Raw genomic sequence first — 23,792 nt, 5'->3', positions numbered from 1 at the left:
TCCTCTCCTCCTTTCCTGCCTCACCTAGGTAGTATTACTACTGTGTAAAATTTCAGGTTAGTTAACAGTAACTGATATATAACATATATTTACATTCCTTTAAAATAAATAGCTATTAATTCTTAGCATATGACAAATGCTAATATTTTGTATGCAAGACATTTCCTCAATAACCAGTAAACATCATCATGGCCGGGCTTCGTGAACGAAGATTTGGGAAGGGCTCTGCCCACGTCTGTTGCAAGTGCATTGGTGGCTAAAAAGGCCAATATGAGACAGGCATGTCCAGTTGCAAAAGGCACAGCAGAAAGACTCCTTAGGTGGTAAATTCTGCAGGGCACAATTCTTTCTGTGTTGTCTTTTCTCCTCAAGGGTGATCCTGTGTGTGTTCTCAAAGGCATCAGCAGCGTTACAGGCGGCGTGTCTCCAGACCTCCCGATTGGAGGCCAGAGTAGACCAGTTATGGTGATCAATATGGCCCAGGCTGAGATGTTGTTTCAGGGAGTCCTTGTATCTTCTCTTCGGGGCTCCTCTCTTGCGGCAGCCGGTGGCAAGTTCACCATAAAGGAAGATCTTAGGGAGGGGGTGGTTGGTCCTTCATCCTGGAGCCGTGCCCTGCCCAGCCCAGCTGTGTTCTCAGCAACATGGCCTCAATACTTGTGACTGCTGCTTGTTCTAGAACAGATGGATTGGTCACATCATCTGACCAGTGGATGTTTAGGATTGTACGGAGGCAGCGTTGATGGAAGCGTTCGAGGAGTCGCAGGTGGTGGTGGTGGTAGATGACCCAAGATTCAGATCCATATAAGAGAGTAGACAGCACAATGGCTCTGTAAACACTGATCTTTGTACTTTTCTTCAAGTGTTTATTACGCCATACTCTTTTATGGAGTAGAAGCAGTGAAGAAAAAAAAAGTTAGCAAAACATTGGACAGCAGCTGAAATAATACAAAGGAAGATGTCTTTTGCACTAATGCAGTTCAGTTAAATAATTGCTCCTCTCTGGAACCTCATGTGGCAGAGTTCAGTCTGTTCGTCCCAACTACAGTCATACCTCTATGAAACACTGGCATGGCTGAGAGCTACTTTTGCTCAGTGGGGACTAAACTCTGGGACTCAACACTTGAGCACTGACCATTTAATAACCCTTTGTTCTTAATGTCTCCTCTAGGTGGATTTCAGAGTCCTGAGAATGTGTATTCTCTCCTACCCTATTCAAACAGATTTATTTCCCAACAATAAAAGATAATGTTTTTAATAGCACCAACACCCTACCCCACCTATATCCCTTTGAAGAAGCAGGGATTTGCCATTATCACCAGTAAGAAGAACGACCTTAGGGGGAAGTCTACTTTTTAATTATGCTGCCTGTGGCACGTGAATCTTATTGCTTCTCATTTTTGAATCATACTTTTATATCACTGTGATACATTTGAGAACCAAACCAAATATGCTTATACAAACTTCCCTGGTAGGGACACCACGAGCTTCTGCAGTGCTAAGCCTCCTTTCACAATTTCCATATAGGCTATACTGTAATACTTCAACATGGACATCCAAAGGCAGATAAAATACTAGTAAAATAATTTGTGAAAGAAAATTTTAAAAATCATCTTTTTTTTTTGTTTCTGTTTTGTTCTTTTGTCCCTAAGAAATTTCCCCATTAGAACAGTGAAGCAGCTCAAATGATAGTTTAAAAAACCCTGTATTTTAGGAATGTCTTACTGGAACTCAGTTTGAATATTATGGGATACATTTGATAGAATTTGTAGCAAACACAAATGGGTGTAAATGAAGAGTATTAAAAAAGCTTGGTGCATTCTCCTATGTGTTCTAGGCAGCTGTGGGGCAGAATTAGTAATTCCTATTAGCTGTTACTGAGTGACAGTTCCCAAACTTACCAAGTACTTACTGAAAAGTGCTAAACAGTCCAAACATTCTCCAACAAAACCAGTTTCTCTGTGCTAATTGGCTGAGTCACAGATTTTTAGCAGTTGGCTCCTGACACCAGTGGACAGCAAAATCAATCTCTGTTACCTAAAGATGCATTAGTGACAGACTCTTCTCTGAGAAGTTTAAAGCAGAGGACAGCATGCACTCCAGATTACACCTACATAATAATGCACCATTCAGCAGAGCTATTTCTCTGAAACTTATCGTGGCTGGTTCTCAATTTTAAATATATGCAAGGACAAAGCAAATAAAACTTGGTTCATTGAGGTGATAAAAATAAATTGGCAATTATTTTAAAGTTCATTGAAATTTGATAGGGTATTGAAATAGTTTTGTGGAATGCTTAGATCTCTCAACTTACTCTGATTCCTCTTTTCACAGTGCCAGTTTGTACTGTAACTTGACTTGCTTACTGAACTACTCCTTACAAATATTTTCTCTTCGTTTCTGACATGTGCTAGAATCACCGCTAAATTAGCACATAAGTAATGGAATCTTTGTGAGAGAACAAAGTGTGAGGTCTGACCCCTTTTCCTGTTATCATAATCAGAAATCCTTCAGCTAGTCAAGAACTACGTCATTCAGAGTATATATTTTAAGTGTATCTTGCTGGGCCAAATTGCTCCTACTGCAGTAGTGTGTTACTGATGTTAAGGATAACTGATTCAGCAGCTCAGTAAAGGTACATTAAGCCATTCCTACTACACATAACCAGCATTTATGAGAGAGGTTATTTTCCATGTGTAATTTCATTGAAATAGTACTGCCATAATAGACTTGCTCCTGGGCTACCATCTCTTCATTCAGATGGTTTAGATGCACCTTGATGCATTTCTATAGACATAGTACTGGTTAAACACCAGGATGATAAACTGTCTTCAGAAAGCAACATAACATCACAGTAACTAGAAAATGAAGTTTTGTCATTAAGTGGCAAAGGTAATAACTACTTTAATTTTGTTCTAGAGAGGGACAGCAGACCTGGATGACAAGCTGTCAGAGACTGAAGTGTTTGATGATTTATGCATTCTAGGAGACTTTTGCAGGCTTTTGACCTTTTGATGGGCAACTGGGCCCATCCCCCCTCCTCCAGCACAGAAGATGTCAAGCCCGAAAAGGCGGGAAGAGCCGAGCTTGCAGGCCTTTGACTGTTGCACTGTACCTCTGATGGCCCATGGGAGCCCATCATCCCCCACCAGTCGGGAAAAGGGTGGGAACCAGGGCAGACATGGCAGCTCTTGCGCAGGGCCCAGGGAGAGGTTGGAGGCAGGAGGCATGACCCGTGGCACTGGCCATGGATATGATAATTCATAACTTCTTGGAGTGTGGGGGCTTCCCTCCTTCCCCCCCAGCAGATCAAGGCCACCACTTCAAGTGACAGACATGGAAGCTGCAACTATCAAGTTTCATCGCTGGACCCCGTGGGCGGTGACTATGGACATCTGTCCACTCTCAGCTTTTCTTTCCCTTACTCTCCCTGGCTCTTACCCTGCCTTTCTCTCCCCTATGCATTTTTCTCCTCCCCAGAAAGGTTATGACAGCACCCAAAAATGTTAACTTACCTATTGATTCAAAATTGTTAAAATAAATCTTATCAATATATGTTTTCATACACCGATTATTTAGTGTCGTTTCGCTTTAATCCACCCCAAAGGAATTTTTGATAAAACCTGGGTTACTCCCTCCCCCCTCTTTTCCTGGGGCGGGTCATAACACAAGCTGATTAGGTTTATTGGTTTCCTTGTGCAACGAGTACCTTTAGAATCTAGTCAATGTATTACAAAACATCTCTTTCCCAAGAAGGCTGGGGTTTTTTGTTGTTAAAGCCTACCACAAGGAACTTTTTCAATTGGAACCTACCACAAGACATCTCTTTTCCAAAAAGCTTAGTTGTTTTCAAGATGAATTTCAGAAGATGTAAGCCAGTGCACTAATCTCTGAACACGTTATTTGATAATATTAAACAGCGTTGCTACTAAAGGATGGGCAGGTATGGATCATAAGCCTCATTATTCAAATATTTAAACATAGTAATAAAGCCTTACCACGCCTTTGCGCTCCTCTCTGAGACAGATTCTGAATAAATTAAGAAAGGGACTAACCTGCTTCTTTCCAGCAGGAAAGTGCTGAGCACCACAGCAGCATTCAGGATCACAGGTGGCAGCTTTGAGGAGGACCGGTGGTGTTGAGATGAGCTTTTGGCTGCCAAGCTGAACAGCTTACACTGGAGGAAACAACAGGAGTGTGGAGAAACAGAGCTCCTCTGAGCTGGAGAGGAGGGCTGTTTGTGACTGAGGGAGGGTTATGAAGGTGATCTGGGTGCTGCAAGATTGGTGGGAGGAGGAGGCCCCAAGTGGCCCCAGGCCTGGTAATTAATCATCAGGCCAGGGCTGGAGCTCCGTGAGTGCTGTGAAAAGATTTCCATAGATGCTTTGGTGCCCTCAAAGAAGCAGTCTCATTTTCCTTGCAGCCTAACAATGGCATTTTCTTCTGCTTTATGTTCCTTCACGTGATACTTAGGCAGTCTAAGTATTGCTCAGAGACAAAAGTATTAATAACACTACGCCTTTAATATTTTTATATCTTTCTTTTGCAGAATCTTATCAGAATCTTATCCTAGGGTGAGAGACTTTTAACATAGCTGTACCTCTGTGTTAATATGCAGTCAATTCCAGATTTCTGGTCCTATTCTAGTTTGCAAGTCAGGGTATAAATTATTTATAATACCTTATAAGGGTATTATCACAAATGTGATTTTTCTAGCTATCGTAACAATCAAACCAACAGCAGAAATTGGAAATTCTGTAAGAAACATGAAGAAAGAAGTATCAAATATGATAATTTATTTGGCATTGGTCAGATCATTTGGGAGCATGAACCAACTTCCCGCCCACATTGAGTAACGGAATTTACATTTACTCACAATGAGACCATAAAGAAGCTCCAAAGCAGTCCCTTCATCCTTGCTCTAGAAGCATCTCCTTCCATAAGTCCAAGACTCCACGGTTTGTACCTGTGCATGGGAGGTACAGCCATGCCTGCTCTGCATGGTTGTGTCCTTTGGCGCTGTGAGTCTTACGGAATGCAAGGGAAGCCCTTCTCCTTGTCCTTCTTGCTGAAGGCAGTTGCTGGGCACAGAAAGTCTCAGGCCCAGCTCCCCTCACCTGTGCTGCTGCTGAAGGCTGTGCTGCACTCCAGCCTCAATAATGTGCTGTTACAGTCCTGGCATTGTTTGGAGGAAGCACTCACAGTGGCACCCTTCCCTCCACATTGCAGCATTTTTAAATAGAAAAGCATTAATAGATCAGCCAGAGGTGGAACATATTGTGTGCACAGATGTGCCTAAAGGACATGGAAGAATTCTTTGTACTGGAGATGCTGTGTAAGTAGCCTGGAGCTCCTGAACACACAGGCAAAACTCTGGGGAAAAAAATGGCCTTCATTTTCAGACACCAGATAGTAAGGAAAAACTTTTATTATGTTCCTTGTGAAGGTGGTGTGATTAATCCCAACTCATCATGCACTCCACAGACTTCTCTTTGGAACCAGACAATACACAGTAACAACATATCTACTGCATATGTGACTAGGAAACAATAAACAAATAAGGCTTGTTTATATTCCTAAAATCTTGAAAATAGGAGCTCCAGTAAAGTACATCTATGTATAAATCAAAACTGAAATGTCCTCCAAGTGTTTAGTCATATTTTCTATTAGGACTGGATGGAATTACATATGCAACAGTTACCACCGAGCACGACTGGTGTTATGATCCCCAGGGCTGAATAAGTTCATCAACGTGTCAGATTTGTGACAGAGACGTGTTGCAGTAATGTTACAGCATGCAGGCCATGCTTACAAAAGCAGACAACCAATTCTTTCTTTATATGCAGGTGCATTTTCAGTTTAGTCAAGTGTATGCTAATCAGAAAACTATCAGTGCTTTAAAAGTATTAACATTCTATTGTACATACTGGAGTTAATATATTTGCTGTCAGTGTTTACAGCAGTGTATCTTCATTGTGGCCATGTCATAATCCCTGCTTAAAGGATACTTAATCTAAATCCTACTATTTTAGGGAATAATGTGTAATGATTATGCTTGTTGTTTTAAAGACCTCTAGATATTTTTTTACCTCATTAATGTATTTCACTGCACATCAACACAGATTGCTCCATATTAGTTTAGGCATGCAATATAATTAGATTTGTCTTGTCTCAAACAGAGTAATGTTTATAGGCAGGGATATGGGAAGTTCTCAGCTGCTACAGCCACATAGACTGGCATTAGGCAGTGGGTTCCCGAGTCATGGTGCTCTGTGTGTTTCTCAGATGGTATTTTCTTTCTTAAATTCCTGCTTACTACTTGGGTGAATCTTTGGTTTGTGTATGTTGTTTTACCTCAGAATTATCATTACTGAGCTAATAGCTCTAATGTGCTTGCTTCATTAATATATTTTGTTCAGCTGACTAAGTGTTAGTCATAGGGAGTACTTTGTGTAGAGATGAACATAAAGACTTTCTTTCACTACAGCTTTATACTGTATTTGAAAGTCAGAAGACAAGGAGTTATGTTCACATTTAATGTTCAGACTGACCTTTTCAAATAATGGAGGCTCAGTGTTTTCCATTTGCACAGTTGTTGATACAACTTTTTATTTGGGAAGCTTTATGACAACATTTAGGCACTCATTTTTATACATAACGGAGAAACTAAGAAAAAAGGAAAATGAAATATCCTAAACCATTGAAATTTGTTCCAGAAATCACCTTGGTTTTCCAGATTTTTGACACTGAAAATCTGAGTCATGCAAACTTCACACTGGCACTCCCTGCATTGGGTGCTGCTGTTCTGTGACTTGTGTCAGGGGAGAAGAAATTCTGCCCCTGTGACGACAGGAACTTAGAAAAAAAATTATGTTCTGTAGTTTAAAAACCTCAGTATTTTCTTTGTGTATTTTCTCTTCTGCATTTCTTCAGAAGCCTGAAGCTGTGCTGCCAGCATCCTGTAGATTTACTTGCCCCAAAAGGAAGGAGATGCCGAGAAGTATCTCCCACAAACACAGGATCCTATACTCAGTGCTGGAATTCTGTTTTTCAGATGGCTGTTAGGACTATTTTGATTATATCTGGTATGGAGAATGAGCACATGTAAAAATTCTGATTTTGGTTTCTGAATAATTTGAACATGTCAGCATTTGACTCACTTTCACGTGAAAAATTTGCATTGAACTAAAATTATTTAAATTTAAATCAGTAGTATAACTGCTACTTGATGATAATTGAAGTGTCTTATTATCAAAGTAGGTATTTTATTTTAAGTAAACACAACATTTTTGTATGAAACTAATATTTGCTAAATTACAATAGGAAATTCTGTTATATCACATTTTCATATTTCTGTACCAGTAATGAATATTGATTGTACATAAATAACTACAGATAAGTAATAGAGAACATGCTAAATAGAGTTTCATATGTTAGTGTTTTGTGATTTTTTTAAGTAAATTTAAACTGGTGAGAATTTTCTAATTATCTTTGCACCATTGACTTCCACTTATGTTTTGAAGCTTTTCAGAAAACAAAAGGATCTGAAATCCTTTCCTTTTTCTTTCAGATGTGCAATGGTTTGGAACAGCCAAGGAAGCAGCAGCGTTCAGACCTCAATGGGCCAGTTGACAATAATAACACACCTGAGGTAGGTACCCTGGGCTGCCAGGCCTCCCTGCTGTCTGCCTTCCTGAGCATTCCACGAGGGAAAGCAGGCATCAGATTGTCAGCTTTCTCCCTCTCACACACTCATACTTAGGCTCTGTTTCTTTTCCTGAGCTGACAGTAAATACCATGTCTGCCTACTCTGAAAAGTCTTTGAACTATACCCATGAATTTTTGCTGCCTCATTCATTTTATGTAACTGTACGTGGCATGTACTGAAGTCTAAAATTTTCTGATGAGATAGGGAGAACACTTCAGAAGTTCTTTTTTTGGATTACTGGAGAGCAAAAGTAGCATAAAGAAGAAATTGTCTTCTGTTCCTCCCGCACCCACTCCCAGTGTCAGTCCTGGCTCAGTCAGCTGTGAAGAGATGCAGTGACAGACAGACCTGCTCTTGGACTGAGGGCTGGAGCAAAGACATCTAAGAAAGCAGAATGAGTTATGCTTGAGGCGAGACACAATGGAATGATATTCAGACTTAAAAGCAGAAGTCTGTTGTCTGAGAACGTAACGTATTTAGCCTGTAGCCTGTTATATTAATGAAGAGACACATTTCTAAAGCCTTTTCCCATAATGGAGAAATCAGTCTCTTTCCTGGAAACAGAATTGACTGAGGAGACTGGCAAAAGATGAGGAATGGAAGGACTGTATTTGTTTATTGAGAATAGAGACAGTAGTGTAAAAAAAGAGCACTGTTGTGGCCCCTGCTAGGATCAGGTGTAGTGCTGTATACTGTGCAGTCAGGGGCAGTTCTTTTTATTCACTGACCCAGAATCTTGCTTTGTTAAATGTTCTTAATTGGAAAATTGATATATCATTAATAGGCAATGTGATCTATGGACAAATTATTGGACTGGGAATTGCTGGTTTGTGTTGCTCATTTGACAGCTGACTTCTTAGATCATTTTCATGGTCTTACCCTGCCTCCCTTATTTTTTTGTGTGTTGGCATCTGCTTAAAATAGATTCCAGGTACACTCTGTAACACTTAGGTTGGGTTCATGACTGTGATGTAATGTGTTTCACTGTGCTGAATAGTGGCTGTGTGGCAGTGGTCAGCTATTTAAATATAATATGAATTCACTTCATTGTGTGAAAGTTATTTGGTTACAACTATACCATTTTTATTTCTCAACAGACAAAGAAAATGTCTTCCTTTCCAAGTTTTGTTGATGGTAAGTTTGACATCATCCATAGTTAAAGTAGAACAAAGTGAAAGCAAATACTTTAATATATATTAAAGATCACAGTTCTAAAAACCAGTCAAACCCAAGAGAAAACTTTTCAGAAAACTGAGAAGTTGAGGTATGGAAGTATTTAACATTTTCATGCTTCCCCATGGCAATGGGAGCATAGTGGTGATAAAAAGGAGGAGCAGAAAAATTCAAGTGAAGATGGAGACAACTACAAATCTGGAAGGGGTTAGAAAAGGTGGTAACAGTGGGCCCCAGCAGGGTGGAGAGTTATGAACATATAGAGCCTTGGGTTCTTTATGGCCCATTGTTGCACTCTGGAAATCTCAGTTGTCAGCACAAATGGAAAGGTTCTCCTGAACTGACAAAAAGCCAGTAATCCAGTCCTCTGTTTAGGAGAACAATGCTTTTACATGTTTTTTCCATCTCCTTTGCACTGCTATTACATATATTCTGTTCGAAGAAAAATAAGTCAATTTATTAACACAAGAAGGTGGACAGAATTAAATTAGGATTGTACTGAAAAACATTATCACTCTCTGATTCACAGACAGCTGAAGAACTTTTTAGGGGGGAAATGCATAGAGCTCTTCCTGCAAAGGAACTGTCTACACTGTGAAGTGGGAAACAACAGTAGGAGACGTCCAAGGATCTAACCCCTTAGATCTGCCATGACCACACACAATAGAAACCATAAAACTTAAATTTTTAATGCCATTCTCAAATCAGGAAAAAATGCAATTTAGAATAATAATAGAGTGTCCAATACATATTTCTTTTAGTCCCTGATCTCACCAGATTGACATGCATCTTCTGTTTTCAGTAATTTCCTTAAAGAGCTAGAACAAATGGAAAGATCAGAGATTGTCCCTTGAGATTGACATCTGAGGGACATTACATGGAACACTTGGCATGTACTGGCTAACAGGCCCTAAATAGAGGTAAATTCAAATGCATTCTCCACGGGGGGCAGAGACAAGAAAGCAGGCTGGTACTTCGTGATGAACTGATTGTCCAGTGGACAACCACAAAGCAAGGCCAGCGTGGAGCTCTAAAACAGGCCAGAGAATTCACCCCTTGCAGCACTTGCAGATATAACTGCACATTTTAATTTTGTTTGGATAAAAAGTTTATGTCTTTTTCTTTCCATAGCAGTCATCTCAGTACTCTGTTGGAAAGGGGTCAGAATACCCTTTTACATAGCACAATACCTTTCTTTTTAGTTCAATCATTTTGCTTTCTCTGATTTTTCCTGTAGTTGCACAGCATGTGAAAATAAGCTGTCTGTTAGGTTTTCTCTGTTGCCGGTATTAGATGGCATTGTCTAACACAAATAAATACATGGCCCACTAGGAGCTTATGATAGCTTACATGACTGCTCTCTGAATTCAAAGAAAATCACAGTTTTTATTATTAGTTTGTATGTAGAGACCCTTCTGCACGTTAAAAAAGATTCTACCAGCCAACACTGCTGTTCTTCCCTGAGCTTTGACAGTCATACCACAAACATCTTCTGGTTATATTGATATTCGTGTTTAAAGCACTTTCAATATGACTCCTTAACTACAGGAGCTATATCTGTGTCTCTGTTAATACATAATATCTTTCATATGCATGTGAACGTAAAAAAATAGATAACAGGCCCAAAAATGTTGGAAATGTGTCCTTTTGCTGTTGGAATTGTTTCAATAGTGATACCACTACGTGCTTGTAGTGGTAATTAGTTCCATGTTCAGTGGTTCTGGCTTTTTTGCTCTCTGTTGTATCACCAGAAATCACCCTTGCACAGTAACAAATATGATGAAGTAATCAGCCAAAATATGGAAGTTGTAGATAGGCATTCTGAAAGGTGACTTATACCGTGTCCATTTACTCCTTATGCAAAATGTGCTGCAGTGCCACATATCCCAAGCCCTCAGTGACTTCATGGAGTGTGATAGGGCAGCAGGAAGTTGAAGGTGCTTCAGTGCTCTGAGTGCAGTTTCTAAATACTGTCTGAATCCTTGGGTTACACATGATTTTAGATAGATATAAAAATATGTATTAAAGGATTATTAAATTCAGTTATACTGAATTACTGAGTATTTTTCTTATTTTATGAATACAAACGTTAATTTTAAAATGTTTACACCTAGTCTACTTGGTCTAGAAATATGTTTATACTTGTTGCATTAATAGATCAGCAGAAAACCAAGTAATCTCTATTACATTGATAGGATGGTGCAGAAATTTAGATTTTTCAGAAATAGTTACCTAATGTTTAAGCACCAGTACTCAACATAAAATTCCAGTCTTTGCTGATATTGAACTAACCTTCAAGTTTGAAATCTCTTCCTCCTTCCCTTCCTCATCAGTAAGCCTTACACATGCTTACAGTCAAGGTCGTGCTTAAGTGCTCTGATGAGCTGGGACCTCAGCCAAGTCTGCATTTTTGTATTATTTAAAGCAGACAGAGATAAGGGAAGAAAACACTCAGGTAACCCAATTTGACCCTGGCAATTTTCAGTACCATTCCACCCTTCCCACAGATGTCTTATTTTACCTGACAACTGCTTACATTGCTGATTTACATTGTTGGTTTATATATGATGTAGCAGATGTTGCTGCTCATATAATGATTCCACAAAAAATCACTTTCTAATGCCATGAAGAAATGATGAAACTATATCCATCCAAAAAACCCCAGTCTCTAAAGAATTCCAATAAATAACATTAGGATTATAAAATTGCTTAGCATCTTAGGTTATTTCCATGTTCAAGAAGTTATTCATACAAGTTAGTTAAAAGCACCATTGCTGTCACCAAACAGGCAAGACATGAGAAGGAATTGTTGTGTAGCCTATCAGTGACTGGGAAACCAAGACAGAAATGTCTTGCTTAAAGATGTGCAAAGCACAGGTACACCAGAAGTGAGACAAATTCAACATACTTGGAAATAATTGAAGAGAAACAGAATCACAGAAAGAAAACAAACTCCTGAGTTCATCCAGAGCTTTTGGGATGGAAAGGAGTTAGACGAAGGGACGGATATATTTCAAATAGCCAGCACAACTTTTTTTGTTGACAAATCCTGCAGACTCTTAGAGTTTTGGTCTTTGCTTGATGTAGTAATGAGTGTATTAGAATTTGCACCAAGAATTGAATTTTACTTGTCTTCAGACACAAAGTATTTCAAGAAAATTAATCTAAATTACCTACTAAAGGAGTTTACTTAAACTGATTTAAACATTATATGGGTAAGCATATTTCAGAGTTAAAGCAATCTGGATTCAATTTAGCCTGATTTACTTAGCCTGAAGTGAATGAAGGAAAACAAAATTAAAGACACTTTAATTTTGAATGAGCGTGTTGGTGCAGCTATCTAATGAAGTTTTGCTAACTTAACATTGAACTCCCATCTTTAATTAATTTCCCTCTCTGCTACCCTTGAAACAAGGTGCCAATATCAAGTAGAGATGTATGAGACTGTTTTAGGCCTGAAAAAACATATGACCAACACCATCAGAAGAGGTATCATATCAAATATATGCTCCATGTGCTGGAAAATGTAATGGTACAAAGATGAAAGCAAAGAGGAACAGAGATGTAGGAATGGAGTTCTTGTGGAATTTTCATTTTGATTTCATTCAGTGAACTGCAGGGAAGTATTGCTTGAAGAGGAGAGTCACTTCTTTTAATCATGTTTATTTTCTGTTGGAAGAGTTCTGCTAAATTAGAATGGGAAAATGAAGAATAGGAATTCTCACTAAAAGTTATAGGTGTGAAACACTTTTTCAGTACATTTAATCAGCAACAGCATGCCATAAATTCTTCCTTCTCTGCATAATAATCTTCCACATTGAATTGATTATAAATAAATTGAAGACTGAACAATAAACTTCTTTTTTTAAATTAATATTCCTTTTTGGTGTCATTTTCCTCCTCACACAAGATTAATATACTTCCAGAAATGTGTTAGGAGTTGGCAAGTTGATCTAGTTCAAAGCAAATTCCTTTTATAAAACTGTCAAGAAACAAAAAATATTCGCTATCAAGAGATTTCAGCCAAAGTCTGGAATTGCTGTTTTTTATTGATCTACTCAAGTTAGATGTAAAGCTTAACAGCTTAATGAAGAAGATGATGTGCACAGTCCCAGTATGATATAAATACTAGGTTTTATTCTGTTCTCCCTGCCCCCTTTTGCATCCTTTGAAAGAAACAACTTGCAAAATGCAAGATAATGTTAGAATTTCATCGAAGTCACAATGTAATTAATACTAAGTGTATTTGTTGAATGAAGGTTTAAAGAAAACTTTCTCTGAATTCAGGCCTTACACATGACTAAACAGTATCAAGAGGCCTGCTTTGCTTTTTTCCCAAACTTTCTTAACTGTTGAGTTTCACGCTGGACTTTTGTTGAAGCAAAGTACACCTTTGTGCCCTTTGTTCATTAGTATTTTTGCCAGAGATGAGGTTTAGGGACTGTGTACTTTACAAACATCTCAAAAAAAAAAAAAAGTGAAAACACAAATCTGTATTCGAACAGAAGTTTAGCTCATGCTCTGTAACAGTTATAAATAGTAAGAAAGTTATGGTAAAGATACCTATTAGCATTTCTGAAACTTGTAAATAATCCTAATGTGTTTAGCAGTGCAACACAGGAAGAATTTTCCAATTATTCTCCTATAGAATTCCATAGTCAAACCATTGTGCAATGTTATAAATACTGTATGTTCAGTTAATGTGCTGGGGTTTTGTGGGAAATAATTATAGGGAAAAACAGAATTTACTTTGCACTAGATTTCTTCACCTGTTTCACATTAAAAACGGTATTAAAACGGTTGTTCAAACTGCACTGTCCCTTACTCAGTGTCTCCTCTTTCTCCACTCTTTTGCAAGGCAGTAACAATAAATGTCTCCTGTCAGTTCCAGGCCCTTGTGAACCCGAAGACCTCATCGATGGGATCATCTTTGCAGCCAATTACCTGGGCTCCACTCAGCTGCTCTCGGAGCGCAACCCCTCCAAAAACATCCGCATGATGCAGGCGCAGGAGGCCGTGAGCCGAGTGAAGGTAGGGACTGCTCTGCTGGGGAGAGACCCCTGAGCTGGCCCAGCCGAGTGAAGGTAGGGACTGCTCTGCTGGGGAGAGACCCCTGAGCTGGCCCAGCCGAGTGAAGGTAGGGACTGCTCTGCTGGGGAGACCCCTGAGCTGGCCCAGCTGAGCCCCAGCAGGGCAGGTCTGCAGCTCACACCTCGCCGGAAGGGCGTATAAATCTGTCTCTCTAGTCTCTGTATGTATCTATACATGAGTATAGATCTAGTACTGTAAATACCATTACTTTCCAGTGCTTGTTATAAAAATACATACAGCATCTCTAAGGAGCAAAATATAAATTATTCCAGAGTCTATTCAAAATTCTTTGGAAGCTGTGTGACAAATTCAGTCGTTAAAGACAAGTTAAGGATTGCAATTAGAAAATATTTCAGTGGCAAAGCACAGGATATTTGTTTTGGCTGTGGTTTTACTCATGTCACATGTCATTAATTCCTTTAACTTACTACAGATTGAGAAGATTGCTCTCAATATATTGAATTATTAATTTTTTAGAACAAGAACATTCCTTACTGTTGTGATTGGATTTGGTATTATTTACAGTGAACAATTCCTTTGTAACTAATGTAGCATAGACTGCTTCATACAGCTGTGTAAAGAAAGTATTTCTTTGATTGATACTCCAAGTAGAATATTTTTATTTTAAAATTTTTTGTGACTCTGCTGTAAATACCTCATCTGAATAAACACATGGTTAGAAAGAGGCAGGTTTAAATGCTAAGAGAAAAAGTATGTGCTTAGTCAATAAAATATTTAATTGCTAAAAATTGCATGTTTTTGAAGAAAACCAGTTTCAAAAAACCACTTACTTAGCAAGAGACATGTCATGATTGATGATTGAAGCAAATGGAATGCAGGAAATGTCCAATTCTTTAAACTTTCCAAACCTTTGAGTTTCTGTTTAGCATATTGTGATGTCTCAAGCTACAGTAAGTACTTGCTGATTGCAATTAAATCCTTAAGAACTTTTTTGTATTTTATTACCAAACTTGATCTGTCAGAGGTACTTGACTACTTTGGATAGTCGTGGAAGCAAGCCTGAGTTATGTTTTGTTCAACAGTTACATGTAGACATATGATCAATATGGATAGAAAACCCTGGCTTTAAGATAGTGCATGTCCTGCCATTTTCCACTGCTGTAAATTTAGCAGGATAAGTGTGAGGAGTAGCTGTTAATAGTCAACACTTTGGTACCAGTTTTTTTGTAATCAATTGACAACATGCATAATGCCATTAAATCCAATTATCTTGAGAAGTGCATAAGGTATAAGCAAATCTTTCTCTCTTGCACATTCTTCTACCACTGTCCCCAGTTTTTTAATTTTCAACAGCCTGGATTCATAGTCAAAAGGTTTCCCTGACTTCCCACACTGTCTTTTCTCTTTCCTTGTGTGTACACCTGTCTGCATTCTTTTTTTATGCTACTCCTCAGAGGATGCAAAAGGCGGCTAAAATCAAGAAAAAAGCGGTGTGTAAACTGTTTTTCTTGAATGCTAATGTTTACTTACATTTTTGTTGTTTTCCATGGAGTGTTACGTCTTTCATTATGGATCCTCATAAAGCTGTCATTTTGGTTTCTTCTTTGTTAAGCAGTAGAGTGGTGAATGGAGTAAAATGAACTCATTTTCTTTGTTATTGGTTTGCTGCAGTGCCTGTCTGCTACCCTTCTTCTGTTGAATACCTGTGATTTGTTTAATCCAGATATACAGCCATTGTTATGTGGGAGATTTTTCTGAATGTAATGCTTATTTTGATTTTACTAACCAAAGCAGGAAGATGAACTTCCTGTGCCTGTGACTTACTGTATGTTTATTACTGTTGATATTTGAAAACAACATAAATGTACCACATAGTAGCTGGAACAATTCATATAGGAAACATTTCACTCAGTTAAAAACAATACCTCAGTTAACTAAATACAGTTGGCAAAAATATCCCTAAAAGGATGGAAGCAATACAAGTCATCTCTGCCAAAGTATGTGCTTGCTGTGTATTTTGATGGATGAAAATTCAAATAAAATTAATCTGAATGAATTAAAGGCATAGCTAAGACTTTATAACTCAAAAAAAGAACAGCAAATACATTGTTCTTCCTTGAACTGTGAAAGAACCAGTCTCTGACCTGGAGGCTGATGCCCCCCTGCTCTGTGACCATGTTCTCTAATGGGATATGGAATTGTTTCCCTTGTGAGCAGTGCTCAGAGGTTGAGGATGCCATCAAATGATGGCTTTCTGTGATACGAGAGAAATATTAGTTCAATCCTTAATTCTTTATTTTCTAGGAAAAAAATAAACTAAAAATCTAAAAAAAAAAAAAAAAAAAAACCAAACACTAAACCCCACCACAGTACTGAGCATCAGCTTGCTCTTGTTTTTGGTGAGCTCACTGAGATGGCAAAGGCAAAGCAGCTCGTGGGGACTAAGTCACCTTCTCAGTTCTCCGACTTTCTCACTTCTGGTGCCTCAAGTACTGAACTGTATCAGTGAGAAAATGGGGAAAAAACAGCAATACTTTTTCTCCTGTTCTGGCTATAAATAGAGAATTTTAATACTTGAGCTGTCAGTCACAGAGGCTCCAAAAATTCCCTCTTTCCCAGAAAATCAGAGTATGCTTCACTCTTATGCAGTAAATGTACTCTTTGCATGTATTTAGAAACACCTCTGAATAGCCATCTCTCTAGTGGTTTAAAGTGCAGTTGCCTCACATCACATTATCCTTGGAGCAATGAGTGAATTTGTAATTCTAAAGAGAGAATTAAAAATCCCCTTTAACAGAGCATCTGTCTTTTAGACTTCAGAGGGAGATTCCCAGGCCTTGACTGAAGTGGATCTGTTCATCTCCACACAGAGAATCAAAGTTTTAAATGCAGACACACAGGTAAGTTGTGATTGAAACTCTTCAAGAATAAGGTTGAGTTAGACTCAGTATATGCACTTTCCTAAATTTGGATAAATTCACTGCTGTGAGAATATTCAGAAAGAGCTCCTGTTGTTGTAACACTTGCCAATATAGTAATACTGACACCAGTTTTGCATATTTGATGTATTGGAAGATGTCTGCATGTTGCTGAGAGCTGTAATTCAATTTAGAAAAAGATTCAGAAGTCTTTCAGAATGCATGTACACTGTTCCTCTGAAACAGTTTCAGAACCCAGATTTACAGCCCAACGGGGAAGTCATTTGCTGCTTTGACTAAGCCAGTCATATCTTGCCATTTTTAACATTTAATCTCTTTCTTTTCCCATAAATCACATCTGAGCCACCATCCTCCTGCTTAAGGTAAATTATTAGTTGTTCATATAAAAGCAGCATCTGGAGATCACAGCAGTGATCAGCCTCATCTTCTAGGAATACTTCTGTATTCCACAAGAGGTGATCTTCGTAAGGACTTTTTTAAGGAATTTACAATTAAGTACATATAATTTATACGTGAATCCCAATATTTAGCATACTAATCTCACAAGATGTCTTAGACTTTGATCATACTTACTGAAAGTCTTTAAATTCTCCTTCTTATGAGAGGTATTGAAAAGGGAAATTTTAGTGATGTCTTTTTCTTTAGTTTTCACAAAGAAACTCCATTGTATGCAGTTGAAAAATTTTTAGACCTGAAGTTACACTAAAGAACAAGCCATGTAGAAAGTGCTTAGTTAAGCTAGATACAGCCAAATTAGAAAATTCATCTTGTATTATTTGGAAAACTGGTTTGAGTGACCTTATATTATCCTTTTAATGACACTCTTCTAGAATTAGGAAGTTATTATTTAGGTTTGGGTTTTTTTCTAGTAGTAAAACAGGATTACAGTAAATAAGTTTAACTGTCAGAAAGATACCAAAACAAACAAACCATTTGGAGGCACTTGCACACCCTTCGTGTGAGTGGAGATGAGCAAGAGTCAGCACAGATTAGTCAGAAGTAAATCATGTCAAATCAGTATTTTCTTTTGGAATGGGGAATATATTTGTCCATGGCACAGAAGCAGCACACACCACCTCTTGATTTAAATAAGGCTTTTATGTCATATAATATTTTCTAGATCATATGATCTAGATACAAGAAATAGAAGCAGGCTAAATAATTTCTCTGTGGTTATGTCTTATATATTGCCATTTATATGGCAATATAAAGAGGAGAAGAGCAGAGTGAGACTCACAAGCACACTTCTTGTCAAAAGAAATTCAGTATTTTCATAAACAACTTGGAAGATGGAAAGAGAAAATGGTTATATCAGAGTTCAGAAATATGGCTAACTGAAGAAATGAGCTGAAACTATAAGAGATACTTGAATAAAAAAATAAATGCAGCACTCTACATTTAGGATTTTGGTTTGTTTTCAATTGGTATATAATTTGTTTTTCTGAGGAAACCATGAAGCACTTACTTCTTCCTGAAATGTTGGAGAGCGTTACTAACCTTGAATGTGAGGGTAATGATAGTTTTTCCAGGAAATGGATTATTTTTCTGCTAACATAAGCAGATGTCCTTAACATGCCACTAGAACTCCCAAGAGGAAGAGCCAGATGAGGAGTAGAATATCCCATCTAACATGGGCAGCAATGTTTACAGTCTGCCATCCATAAATCATCTGATATTGAATTTCATCCATGAAAAGCAATACCACTATTTGTTATGGCTCAGCCTTGTTTTGACCTTGTGGTAAATATGCATCATCCAGAGAGTATGTTAGCATTAGCAGAAAATAAAATGCTAATCAGTTTAAAGATGACTACAGACAATTATTGATAAATTAACAGCTACAGTTTATAGTTGGAATGTGTGGCAGTAAATAGGTAAGTTCTTTTTGTTGAGTAAGGATTAGTCCTAGTGGAAGTCCCTCTTCTTATTCTTTAAATAGTTCAACATTTCAGCTGAACACCAATCCTTTTAAAAATAAAAAAGGAAAGTCCTTTGAGGTAGACCATAAACATTGTCAAAGAAACTGTCATCTTATTCTTCTGAATCCCTGAGATTTCTAGTGATGCAAAATGCAATGCACAGTGATGAATGGTGTCTTGAGCTGTTCAACTAGATGAAAATAGTAACACTGGAAATTATTATAATTCCAAGCTCTCTGGTGTTTTCCCTGGGTTTTTGGTTTTGTTTTTGGTTCTTTGGGGTGGTTTCTTTTGGGTTTTTTTGTTGTTGTTGTTGTTGGGGTTTTTTTGTTTGGTTGGTTTTTTGTTGGTTTTTTACAGTGCATCTTTCAGTGCCGTAACAAACTTATTCCCATGGCTTTTTAGCATTTTTGGCTTGGTCACATTTTTCAGTGCTAGTGAAGTTTCCTGACTGGTGTAATTATCATAGATTATTTCAGCTGATGTGGCAGCTGGCAGAGACAATCTGTACTTTCATGGCTTTATCAATTATATAAAACCTATTTCTGCTGTGTGCCAAACATGTTTTAATCCATCTGTAGTGTTGTATAGCTCACATGAGGTAACAGCCGATTCAAAATCTGAAATTCTCATGTAAAAAATGCCATGCAGCAGGGTACACAATGCTGGTAGCACCAGAGAGGTGCATTGCCAGGCTGGCACAGAGCCAACAGTGGGGATTCTGTTGCCCTCAGGAACACCAGGAAAGGGCACCCTGCCACTTTTTGGTTGCTTATGCATTTAGTTCCTGAATACATTCAGCCCAAGTCGAGCCCCTGTGTAGTGTACATGTGGTAGGAGCAGCCCTAGGTTTGGCTGCCTTCGAATGAGAGCAATTCCTGGCTGTGCCACAGCTCCGTGGACTCGCAGGCCGTGCACAACGCCAGCAGAAATGCCACAGCCTGTCCCAGCTTCCTGCTCATTCAGTGAACAGAAGCTGGGAGTGAAACAACTGGGAAAACTAGCAAAGAAAGATCTAGAGATCACAAATGTGTGTGCGTAGAGCTTCTGGTAGATGACTGGTTCCATAAAATTATCTGACTCGTTAGGCTGCCTAAGTCGCACTCCCACCGGACTACATCACTTGAAAGCTCAGGAGAATGCCTAGGTTTTCTCCTTCAGGCATTCTTTGGGTTTCAAGAGGTGCAACAAACAGGATTCTAAAAGAATTCCTTAGAAAAAAATGGAGATTCTGGGAGAAAGGGGAATCTAGACAGGAGAAGACAGAACAGTAGTTTCGAGAAAGGCTGAGAGAGTCAGAATTTCTAAGGACAAATATAAGGGTAACGAGGATGGAATGGATGGGACTAGGAAAGGGATGAGGGAAAGAACAGAGAAGCAAATGGGCAGAGATGGAGGGATTCATGGGAAAGTAATATGGTAATGGAAAAGTGTGTATAATGGAATATGGAGTGAAAAAGGAAAAAGTCAAGTCACAAGTAACTCAAAAGTAAACACATGTTTACAGTCACTAGATAATATTTGCCTCATTCCTTATTGTAATTGCACTAGACAGGAGAAATGTGAGAGTGTTGGGGGGAATGATTACTTTCACCCCAACAAGGGGAAAAATTTAAAAAAAAATCTCTTTGACTAACTTCTGTGTGATGATATGGACAGAAAGACTCTTGGCAGGGGGACATTAAATGCCTTCATTTTCTGAGTCCACCCACTCTTTGCACACTGCATGTGTGATTACACCCTTACACAACACTTAGTGCACACTACCGAAAGGCAGTTATCTCTGCAGTGCTGCCAAGATCCTGCTGAGGGATGTCCATTATAAAACATTTCTCCATACTGCAACCCCTAACCATCTCTTAACCATCTTTTCATACTTTAAGACAAGTGGTTCCAAGAAACAATGGTAATTTGTATTTTTCTCTGTCAAGTTAAATTGTACTGAAATTCTTAAAACAGTTACTTTTGTTGACTCGAGGGACAGTCTTTCTTCTTAGGCTTTAGAAGTTTGTTCAACTAATGGTAAACCAATGCCAAGCTGTTTATATAAAGAATGCTGCTGCTTAGATAAATTATTAAAAAATGCGAATTATCTTATACAACATTTTTAATTCAAATTCAGGCAAAATTTGAGAGATGTTCTTAACTGTCCAGGGTGAGGGACAGGGATGCTCAAAACATATCCTCAGCTTGTTTGACCAGTAAAACTACTATGCTTCTGGTTGTTTCTAGTTTGAGCATTACATAAAAGTCTGGAAGAACTCTCCAAACTGACCAGTAACACCAGCAAGGAGCAATTTTCAGATGGGCTCTTTCTGTTTTTTAAGGAACAGTTCATCTTTACAAGAGCAAAATATGTTAAGAAATGATAGAAAACAAAGCTAATGCCGTGGTTTGGAGGCACTTTCTTGGTCTTTGTTGCAGTAGAAAGCTTTATCCTAATTGAACTAAGTACTTAGCATAAGGATTTAGGGTGAAGAGGGACAACACAGTCACGTAATGAAGAAAACATACAGTTCTGGAGTGTCTCCTCAGGAAAAAATATAAATCAACACTGCCTTCAAATGCCACTTTATGGCTTCTAGGGATCCTTATAACTAAGTCCTGATACCTTATAGCCTTTTCTAATATTTTATCTAAATTGTCAAAATATCTGCCACACAAGCATTACTAACATAAACTATATTACCTTTTTCTCTAGAAATTTTTCTTCTTCCATAATCATACACAAACTTCAGTAACAGTGCTTTTCTTCAAGGCACTGAATGGAAACACAGTCAATCAGATTTCTTGATTGCATGAGCATTTCTGAAATTCTCATTTTAAGCCTAAAAGTTTCTTATATTATGAAACATCTTGTATAACAGCACACCTTTCGGGAAACAGAGAAGTTGTACCTTTTTATTTATTTTTATTTAAAAAAACTAAAGGAGAAATCAGGTTGTTTATACAGTATCTCAGATAAAACCTCTATGAAGGTACAAATGTCTAAAACATTGATGCAGACAAGTATATCATTCTGTCTTTGCAGTCTCAAATACATCCTTTGAAATGATCGCTGTAGCAGTGTCACATACATTGTTTTATTAAAATAACATTATTTTACATATAGAAACCTTTTAATGAAAATGAGACTGCTAGTTGTTGAGCCACATTAATTTATTCATACTTAATTCTGAGTTCAGAAATAATAAAACTTACTACAAGTTTATACTTAGTAGAGCACAGAAACTGTTCTAAAATGTCCTTGAAGGTTCTTCCTTCTGGGACCCCATTGCTCTTTTATATAAGAAACCATTGATAGAAGCATGAACTGGAGATAAAAACAAAAGATGAAATAGTAATAGCTGGAACAAAATAGTGACGTCTTTCTCTGACTACAGATACTCACTCAAGTTTTCATTGTCCAAGGCAACTCAGTCGAAGCCACTGAATAATGGTATATTCCCAGGAGAAAAACATTTGAAAGTAGGAGGTTGGGATTTCCCTGCTAATGGCAGAAATTAAGAGTTTAAAAGGCTAAAGTAATTAAAAAGATGCACAGCTCAGGGATTTGAGACAGAAGTTTTTTAAATTTAGTTCTCTTTAGGTGTACTTACATGAGCAATGTTCATTAGGATAAAGCTTAGAGAGGTTTTCACTTAAAATCATTCTCACAGGCAATGGCTTCTGAGTTGAGTTCTTCCAGCACAACCAAATGGGCAGCATAATGAGAGTGACTGGAAGAGGATTTTGACTGTAAGCCAAGACACTATAGCAGTTCCTCCAAGCTGGTCTGAGATATGTAGGTAGCCAAAAAAAGTGTTAGGAGTTCTGCCTACAGAGAAGGTGAAATACTGCCTTCATAACTCTTTACAAAGGAAGTATTGCTTTGCTTTATATGAGAAAATGTTACCTTAGAGATAAGAGAAGATGTTATAATGTCCTGGGTGTTTAAATCATATCCTATAATAGCAATAATATCTATGATTTTTGTAAAACTTGTTCTGTCATTGTGACATGCATCTGTTTCATTCAGCAAAACCAATAAAAGAGGGAAACAGAATTTTTCAACAGCATGAAAATATTTAGTAGTATAGTTCTTCATTATTGCTTTACAGTAACAACCACACTGTATTTCCTGGGGCAACACTTCCATTGAAGCCGTGAACAGCCACTGTGCCTTCCATGGGGAGTTCGGGCCCATCCAGCTGCGTAGGGAATATCAGGTCTGGGCCCACAGAAAGTGCTTCTGGAGCTTTTGTCATTCTCAGGCAACAGGCCATCAAGGAGAGGGAAGATGCAGTATTTGTAGCACAGGAGAAAACTTCCTTTCTTTCTCCTGGCAGGAGACGATGATGGACCACGCGCTGCGCACCATCTCCTACATCGCCGACATCGGCAACATCGTGGTGCTCATGGCGCGGCGCCGCATGCCAAGGTCGGCTTCCCAGGACTGCATTGAAACAACTCCCGGGGCCCAGGAAGGAAAGAAGCAGTACAAGATGATTTGCCATGTCTTTGAATCAGAGGATGTAAGTAAATGGAATTAAATTTATTTAAATAACATATGTCATGTAGAGAATCTCTGAAGTCAGAATTAATTTATGGGATGTCATATTGTTCATCCATCCTGGATTAGATGACCCTGCCCTTAGTCCAGCAGGTTGGCGCATAAAGACACACATATGCCTCCAGAATCTTGGCATGAGGTGGAACCATTTTGGACCTCTTTCAAACCGAAGCCAAATTTCTGAGAACATTAACTTGGCAGGCCTGGAACAAGGCTGTCCTTTACTCTGTCCTTATTCCCTATTTACCTCGAGTTGATATCATACTCTTAAACATGACACTTGATCCTTTGATGTTTAAGAACACATTCAGCTGTTTATTTTTCAGTTCTCTTTTTCCACCCCTAGCAAAGATTATGAATTAGAATTTTTACACAGAATCATAGAATGGCTTGGGTTGGAAGGGACCTTAAAGATCGTCTAGTTCCAATCTCCCTGCCACAGGCAGGGA

The 23,792-nt window shown here is 38.3% G+C and overlaps 1 protein-coding gene across 2 annotated transcripts in view; it reads left to right on the top strand.

The window, feature by feature from the left end:
• The window catches only part of APBA2 (amyloid beta precursor protein binding family A member 2), a 96,376-nt gene that overhangs the window by 57,912 nt on the left and 14,672 nt on the right, over positions 1–23,792 (top strand). The window contains exons 3-8 of one of the 2 annotated variants that reach the window (XM_051770504.1): positions 7,571–7,651; positions 8,806–8,842; positions 13,767–13,912; positions 15,388–15,423; positions 16,747–16,833; positions 23,120–23,305. In XM_051770504.1, the coding sequence (XP_051626464.1) occupies positions 7,571–7,651; positions 8,806–8,842; positions 13,767–13,912; positions 15,388–15,423; positions 16,747–16,833; positions 23,120–23,305 (573 nt within the window). The remainder of the gene's footprint in view (positions 1–7,570; positions 7,652–8,805; positions 8,843–13,766; positions 13,913–15,387; positions 15,424–16,746; positions 16,834–23,119; positions 23,306–23,792) is intronic. The other variant, XM_051770506.1, reaches the window with a different exon arrangement.

The sequence above is a fragment of the Manacus candei genome, unplaced genomic scaffold (assembly GCF_025592945.1).
Source record: "Manacus candei isolate 608988 ecotype Guabito, Panama unplaced genomic scaffold, ASM2559294v1 h1tg000119l, whole genome shotgun sequence".
In the NCBI taxonomy this organism is placed as follows: Eukaryota; Metazoa; Chordata; class Aves; order Passeriformes; family Pipridae; genus Manacus; species Manacus candei.
Note: the sequence above shows the minus strand (reverse complement) of the source record. Positions and strands in the feature narration are given on the sequence as shown.